The following is an 8,482-nucleotide window of genomic DNA, read 5'->3' as shown; positions in this document are numbered from 1 at the left end:
GTCAGGATGTTGTGTGTGCAGGGAAGGCCGGGCTCTGGTCCTGGCCGTGTTCTGTGGGGCTGGTTTACCGCCGGAGAGCCGCTGAAATGAGGGGAGGGTGGGCAGCTCCCTGGCTGCCAAATGGGGACTTGTACCAGCTCCCCGGGTAGGGCTAGCGGGGCCGTGCGAGGGGCCGGCTCGGCTCACTGCTAACCCTGCAGCAGAAAGGTATCGACTTGGTACAGAGCAAGCCCCAGCTCCTGTCCCAGCCTGTGAGTGAGGCAGGGAGCGTAGAGCACGGGCGGAGGGTGGGACAGGCCGTGCCTTTCAGTGGCCACCAGTGTACGTGTTGGGCTACAGGGAATGGGGAACTGGGGCCAAATGGGCCAGTGGAGAAGTAGGGAAATGGACCAAACCACAGGAAAAAAAAAAATCTATTTCCTACCTGTGTGCAAATGTGTATTTGTACCAAGAAGTAGCATGCAGAGACCTCACATCAGTAACTGGTCTCCTTTATTAGTAATTACAGTGGTGGCAGCATTGTTCCAGCCGTGGCCAATTAAAGTCTCCCTAACAACAGTAATGGTTAATGTTTTACCCCTTTAGTGTTCCTCTTGTGGTGGTATCCCCAAAACAGGGCCCCTGGAGTGGGAAGCTGCTTGGGTAAAGACTGCAGCAGTCACATTGCTTATACATAACATAAAGGCGAGTTTTCATAGGGGCTGCTTATCTCTCTGCCAAGGGTAATGAAGAAGAAGGGGATCCTTGGGCTCTCAGAGCACCCACCCCTTTGCCAGGAAGTAGCAGGTAAGCTGATCTTGAGATCTTTGCTGCAAGGTATTCCCTCTGTTGCTTCGCTGGGCTCTGTTGGGTTTGATTTTGCAAGGGAGGGCAGTGGAGGCCTGACTCTTCCCGTAGTTTCACTGTGCAGCCCCACACTACTGCCTGCACAGATGCAACAGGGTCTAGGGCTGCTGCAGGGGTTCAGTGCCAGCATCTAACCAGGTGGGAGCTGACCCAGTCTCCCCAGGTCCCCCTGTAGCAGCACTCCTACAGAGCAGAGAGCCACCCACCCTGGGTGCTGCCAGCTGCCTGGGAGAGGTATTTAGTTGTTTGTGTGGTGATTTTCTGGAGGAGGGGAGGTTATGGTCTCTCTGAGACAGTGATGAAAAGCAGCCATCAGTAGTGGAATGGGAATGGGCGCTCAGGGAAACCCACAGCAGCTCCAGGGACTGTGAGTCAGAAGGGAGGGGGGCCCTGATTTCTGATGGATCACAGCAGGAAAGGGGGGTGGTTGTTGTTTGTCTCCATTAAAACACAGTTCCAAGTGTGATATGCAGCAGCTGTTTTCTAAAGTTTCATCTCCTTTGTTTCCTGCAGTCATCTTGTTTGTTTTTCTTCCCTCTCTGTCTGGCTGTGCCTCTGTCAGGGTTTGACTTTCCTGGCCTTTGTGTCTTTCAAGCGTTTCTCTTCCCTCTCATCCCTTGTGAGCTTTTTTCCTTCCTCTGTTCTTAGCAGCTCAGCCTTGTCTCTGCAGCCCCTTCTCTGCTCTCTGGGGATGGTGACTGTGGAAGACCCTTGACTCATAGAGTCAAAGTCTTCTGTAAGCACACCCGCTAACCTAGGACTTACGGTTTACTAAGAGAGGAATACAAGAAAGAATCTGGAGAAACTGGAGGTCTTCCTGCAGGGAACCAAGGCGACCCACCCATGGGGTGGAGAGCCAAGGGCTGGAGCTGAAGGTTTGTGTGTCTGTGGCTTTCTGGGGCCAAGGACAGGCAGGAGTGCTATGCCTGCGTGTAGGTACACTCACTTCTGCCCTGCCATGGGCATGGACTGGCCTCCTAGTAGCTCTGACTTGTGGAGATGGGCAGCTCTGTGAATAAATGGATTCCAGTGGCAGAGCTTGTTAGCTGTCACCTGAGTCTTTTTCTTGGGGTAATACTTTGTTACTCTTAGGGTGTAAGTAATTGGTTTTGTGCCTGTGGGCTGGGAGTAGGGCAAGCAGTCTGCCTTCTGTCTTAGGGGAAGCTGTGGTTTGCTAGTCCAAGGGATTCAGGCTGTACTCTTGCCTCCTTTTCTAGACCAGAAGAGCTGCTAACCAGTGCCATTTTCATGCTGCCCTCAGGAGAATCCACTGACTGTGGTCAACTTGTGCTTAGCCACAGTGGCTTCTGGGAGCACCATGTGTCCTCTGAGTCTCAGCACTGACTGCATCAGCTGATGGCAAGGAGAAACACATGTGGAAGCCAGGAGCTGATTTTGGAACAATGAGATGCCTCACTCACCCGCTGCTCCGGAGGTTGTTGGGTCTCTCACCTCAGTGCACACCAGGGGGATTGAGTCAAAGTAAAGGTCCCATCCTCAGTCCAAAGTGGTCATCTCTGAGACAGAGCTGCAGTGCAAGACCTGGGCTTGTGACTGCCACTGATGCGGTCAACTACTGGCAGAAGGTGTTTGAGACAAATGGGATCCCTGAAGCACGAGAATCCAGTGAATATATCGTGTCATTTGTCCTGGGAGCAAAAACAGTTAAGTAATAGGAAAACAATAAGGTCTGTATGTGCCTCTCACTTTGTCATTTTGGTTGAATCCCTTACCTTTCTTTTTATCTCACTCACAAGAAGTAGAAGAACTTTTCTCTACCTCAGATGGCCGAGAGAGTGAGGCATAGTTTATTAATGCTGATAGAACACTTGAAGTTTCTTAAATGCTCCCTTTTGCAGAGACTGAAATGTGACCCATGACCTATACACTCACACCATACGCTGACTTACTTGGTGGAATGATTCTTAATTTTGCCCTGAAAAGTAAGCCCTGAAAAGTAGCAGAACAGTAGTACAGGTTTGTTTTTAAACATGCAGATAGATTCTCTTAATCATTTGAGGTTGCCAACAGTCCCAGGCATACGTGTTTGCCAGCATGATAGGTCTGTCTCCCTGGAGGATGTCCTTGGGAGGGTGCAGGGGACACCCAAGTGGCACTCGTGGGCAGGTTTTAAAGTGACCTTATCTTCAGTTTCAGAGCTTGAACTCTAAAAGCCTCTGCACTCCACTGACAGCATTGCAGCAGGAGCAAATCCAGCAGCTGAGCAACAAGCGACTAGAAAGGTAGGAGCATCCTCTGACAGTCATTGCTTTGGCGGGTTTTCCTTCAGTCTTAATGCAGCCAGAAGAATGGTAGGAGAAAGAATGCAGAAGACCATTGGCAGCTGACGTATCAAGTAACAGTGCTGTGTTGGTCTCTTATGGTGATTCAAGTGATGGGCATTTGCTGTTATCAGGTAGCAAATCACCTGTCTGTCCTGTCTGGGAGTGAAGAGAGTGTCAGGGATGTTGCAGAGGAGCAGGAAACTGCTCTGAGTTGGGTACCTTTCCATTAAGCCCTTCTGTGCTTTCAAAATTTGGCTTTGGCCCCTTCTGTCTGATTCAGCATTTTCTTCAGCAGCCCGTCCTATACTGGTCTGTGGTGTTGCTGTGCTTTCCTTTCTAGGCTTTTCTTGTAGGGGATTTCCCTGTTGTATTCATGGCTGCTGTAGCTTTGGTCTGCGTTTGTCCCCCATTTCCTTACTCAGTGTGAGGGGTTCTCTTCACACAAAAATTAAATGGGGTTGGTGTGAAGGGAACCACTTGGAATCATGATGCTTGGGAGCATGTTTGGAGGTAGCATCCTCCTACTTGCTTATGTGAGTGTGGTCACGATGTTGATCCTCATTTTGCTGTGTGGCTTTGGTTGGCCCCCAGCCTGTAGTGGTGCATGGGGTTATTCCTCCCCAGTTTATAGGACTTCACATTACTCTCTGCTGTTCCCGTCAACCCATTTCTCCAGCCTCCGGAGGTTGCTCTGAAAAGTAGCACATCCATCTGGTCTGCTAACCACTCCTCCCAATTTTCTGGCACCTGCAGACATGCCAAGGGCGTTCTTTACCTCTTCAGCCAGACCATTAATGGAGGCATTTTGCTATATTGGCCCCACTGTTGACCCCAGGAGTGCTCCACTGCGCACTGCACTCCGAGCTTGCCGCTTCAGTCAATTTTCCATCAACCTTATTTGTCTAGTCCATACTTTATCAGCTTGTATGTGAAGATGTTAAGGGAGACAGTCTCAAACCCCTAGGAAAGTCTAGATAAACAGTATTGATTATTCTCTCCTCATGCACTGAGGTAGTTGTTGTGTCATGGGTGGCTATCAGGTTGGTCAGGAATTATTTCCCCTTTATAAATCCATGCTGACTACTCCCAGTCACCTTCCTGTATGTAGTATGTTTGGAAACGATCTCCAGGACTATTTGTTCCATCACTTTTGCCAGTATCAAGGTGAGGCTGACTGGCCTGTAGTTGCCTGGGTCCCCAGTGCTTGATAACAAACTCCTTTGTGGGAATGGAGCTCCCACAGCTCCCTGAGAGTGCACTTGCACATGCAGTTGAGAGCCTTAGGGGTGTCCAGAGGTCCACCTTCAGAGGGATTATGTGGTTAGTAATGAGGTAAGCATTGTATTGAGACCTTTTCTGCGTTATGGAGTGTGGTCCTAAAGTGTTCACACTTACTTCTGCCTACCACAGGATGCCGGTGCAGTACGTACTTGGTGAGTGGGACTTTCAGGACCTGACTCTGAAGATGAGACCCCCAGTTTTTATTCCTCGGCCTGAAACAGAGGTATGAATGTGGGGAACGTGGCAGGGGTGGGCTTGAATCTGTGCACTGCATTGCTCTGAATGTGCCCCGTATATCGTGAAGTTGTAGTGATGAGGAGGTCAGATCACTCCCCTAGAACAGGGGGATTCTAAGGTGATCTGGAACTGATGATGGTGAACTTTGCCTCCTGGCTCAGAGCAAGAGATGTTGCAAGCTAGTGTATCACTCAGTTACACAGAGATCCATCTCCATTGATGGAAGGACTTGGCTTTCTTTCCTTATTTCTGGTATTGTAATGACTCCTAGAAATTCAAAACCTATACTGCCATATCCCAGGGGCTTAGTATTTTGATACAAGGACAAGAATCTCGAAGTTGTCCAAATGTCGTTAACAGAATCCTGCAGTAGTAGAAAACTACTACTGGAAAATGGTAGTGGACTCTGGAGAGCTTGCTTGTCCATGTTCAGACCAAAACAGTGCAGGCTGGTAGGAGATGGCACCTACCATCTGTCTGGTGGCTTTACAGTGGTTTCTGGGCAAACATGGAATCTGAATGGTTGTTTCCCGAACAGTAACAAAACAAGCACTGGAAACTGAATGGTAAGTTCTGACCTGGGCTGGAATTGAACATGAATGTCAGTTGTAAGAATGTAAAGGGCAGGCATACACGATCAAGTTAAAATTCCATTTTTCTGCTGCTCAGGAAAAGCCCAAGAACTACATGGTGACACCCTGATAGTAGCATAGCTTTCAGCTCATGGATATGCTAGCAAGGAAGTCTCTGTTTATTAGTTCTCAGGAGGTTTTAGGTTTTGTGAAGGTGTTTTCATTTATTTGTTTTGGGTTGGGGTTTTTTTAAATTATTTCTAAGAATTTGTTTTCTTTTGGAGCCTGTGTTAACTTTTTGAGATTAAATGCTCTCCATAGCTTGTCGGCTTAGGAGTCACAGAAGTTTAAAGCTGTCTTAGTCTAATAGTAATTGCTTCAGTCGTTTGCCTGCTGCTTTGTGACTACTGTAATGGACTGGCAGCCCTCTGCTCAGGTCTCTATAAGCAGGGGCCCATGCTGTACAAAGAATGAAAAGGATCATTCAGACACAATGTCCCCTGCTGGCAGTGTCAGAGGACATGCCAAGGACTGAGTGTGCTTTGGAGATGGGAGGACCACCTCTGGTTTTTTGGGGGGGAAGGGGTAGTATTGGGAATGTATGAAGAAAGAAGCAGCTCACTAAAGAGAGGGTGCCGTCTGCAGAATCCTTCATCTGACACCTTTTATTACACAAAAGCTAAAAGGCAAAGACAGCCTGCGCTTCTGTTGTGCCCTTTGAAGAAGAGGGTGCTACTGAAATCCATGCTGTGTTCCAGACAAGTTAATAGGAATCAGCACAACTACCACTTACACATCCTCTCATTGAGCCTGTAAAAAATATTCAGAACCAGAGTCTTGGTTTGGGGCATCAGCAGCATCTCATTGAGAGTCTGCTGGGCTCTCAGTCATAGTGATGACACTGGTGTCCAGAGAAGGTGTGAGCTCTTTGTTGTGTCTGGGTGTGATCACTCTGTGGTGATTACATTTGGAGGTGGGGCTCTAAGGAATAGTTTTGCCAGTTGGAGCCCAGCAATGATTAGCTTTGTTATTGTCAACAGTATTTCTGCTCCAGCTGATTCAAGAGATTACTTCCAACCTCTAACTCCCCATTAAATTGTGGATGCAATGTGAGCATTAAAACCAGGGAGAGCTTGCATGTTCTCAAGTCAAAACATCTGCTGGCAAGGCTTCCCCTGGTGCTGTGCTCTAATTCTCTCCATGCAGTGCCAGGCTTCAAATGAAGGCCTGTTGAGTGGCATAGAAACTAGGGTAGCTAATGCCTGAGAACGTTGTTAATTGTGCCCACATGTGTGATTTTGGTAAAAGCATCTCTGCTGGCCCAAGCTGAATGCAGTGCTATGTAACACGCTGTGTTTGGAACCACCAAGCGTACCCTGGTGCAGAAGAGCAGCATAAACAACTTAACACAAACCTTGTCTCTATGGGAAAACTTTATTCCATGTGTCACAACACTTACTATGAAGGCACATTTTTGGCACATTTATTGTGAAGGGCCAGAAATGTATCATGGTAGCTCGGGAATGGAGTTCTGTTGGCAACTGATAGTTTCTGGTGCTGGGGAGGTTGCTTGCACAGGAAGAGCATGGGGACAAGATCCAGCTATGTGGCGGCACCTGGCAGGACATTGCTTTAGGCATGTGCTGCTTCCAGGAACCATGTACTTACTGTGTGTAACCTGTTGCACAAAGTAAGTTGGTGTCCAGATCCTTTCCTTCTGCTAGGAAGAAAAGGCTGGCCATCTCTGACTCAGAGCTTTGTGCAGTGTGCTTGAGTTGGGGTTTGTCTATGTTTTGTTTCATCAGAATAATTTTTTTCAGACTTCACTGAACTTTAAAACTGCAGTGGAAATATCTCTGCTCAAAAATATTGAAGTTAGTTGCTCTCTTTCTGTTTAGGATTTTTCTGCAGCATTCTTAAAACCAATAGTGCTGGAACTTTTTCACCAAATAATATCTGTAAATAATGTTTGTTCTTTAGGAAGCAGTTTGTTATAAACATTGATATCCCAGGTTCAAGTTGCTTATATGTGACTTGCACGCACAAGCCAGGTGGCATGTCTTGTCCTTGGCTGAGTAAATTTAACTCCCTAAATTGACTTGTTAGTGCAGATACACAAGCAGCTGCAAAATTTGCTTCCTAGTTATATTTGTGTAGCTTCTGCAGATGCTTCTGCTTGTTGAGAAGAGGAGCCATCTTTTATAATGCACTTTTTATTCTGTGGTTACACCAGAAGTGTTCTGACTTTTGCTTCCAGATGCATTGGTAATGGTATGAAAGCAAAACAGTGTGACATAAACCACCAGAATTGTTTCAGTCCTGGGGAAAATCTCCGCTGTCTGCTTTAATTTTGCTCAGTGTGAAAAATTGCCCCTTTGTAGTCTATTTTGCTGTCTGGTAGCTGAGCCCTCTCCCATTCATTCCCTCTGGGAATATTTTTTCAGCACATGTGGCTTTGTTCTTCTGTTCCATGGGAATCGGGGTGGGAAGGGCACAGACAGCCAAAATCAGGAAACTAGTAGGTCCTGTTTAAGCTCTGAAAGTGGGATAACGGGGCTGGTTGCATTCAGTCATGACTTCTTGGCATGCAGGTCTGATCAATAGCTCTAAGACACAGACATATTGTGCTGGAGGAGGGCTTTGTTAAGCGGTCCTCAGCCTCACCTTCCTCCAGTTACCTGGGTCTCTGTGAGCAAAGATTTGAACTTGCTGCTACAGGCACTGAGGGGGTTTGCAAGGGCTTGTGGAACTCAGCGCCCCGCCTGCTTTCCTCGTGTGACCGCCAGAGCCAGGCTTCTGCACTGGGGAGGTGTTTGGGCCAAAGTTTAGGGGTGTGCTCTGTCTCATGAATTGTCTTTGTATGCGATTGTTATTGCTAGTGTCAAGGAATCCCTGTCTCAACATTCTCAGTCACTATATTAATGGAGGAGAAAGTCCTTTTCCCAAAGCAAGGCTTTCTGAAACTCGGGCTGTGTTACCATCACAGCAGCCTTGTGGGTCAGAGAAAAAATAGGACAAAGAGAAGGAAAACTCAGCCAACCGTGGATATGTAATTCCTTTTTTTGTATTGGCAAATATAGGCTAAATGAAGCCTCACCATGATTTAATTAGGGAAGGGTTTAGTTTGGTCCAGGACTTCTCCGAGGAAGTGGTTTGGGGTGTGCAGCTCGCCAGTGTGCTACCCCTAGAGGGCACTCCAGGCTTAGGCTCTCAGAGTTCCTGATGGCTTTATTTTCTATTAATTAGTATAGGATGTCTGGT

At 47.5% G+C, this 8,482-nt stretch overlaps 1 protein-coding gene across 1 annotated transcript; it reads left to right on the top strand.

Annotated features, from left to right (window-relative positions):
* Positions 1–2,219: 2,219 nt before the first annotated feature.
* Positions 2,220–4,635, top strand: LOC104471916 (hemK methyltransferase family member 1-like; the record flags this gene model as incomplete). The annotated part of the gene is made up of 3 exons (XM_010087421.1): positions 2,220–2,510; positions 2,998–3,089; positions 4,542–4,635. Coding segments are annotated over exons 1-3 (477 nt in total), but the record flags the coding sequence as incomplete, so codon positions are not given.
* Between the last annotated feature and the right edge of the window lie 3,847 nt (positions 4,636–8,482).

Source organism: Pterocles gutturalis, unplaced genomic scaffold (assembly GCF_000699245.1).
Source record: "Pterocles gutturalis isolate BGI_N339 unplaced genomic scaffold, ASM69924v1 scaffold10481, whole genome shotgun sequence".
NCBI classification, from domain to species: domain Eukaryota; kingdom Metazoa; phylum Chordata; class Aves; order Pterocliformes; family Pteroclidae; genus Pterocles; species Pterocles gutturalis.
This window is presented reverse-complemented; position numbering and strand designations above follow the sequence as displayed.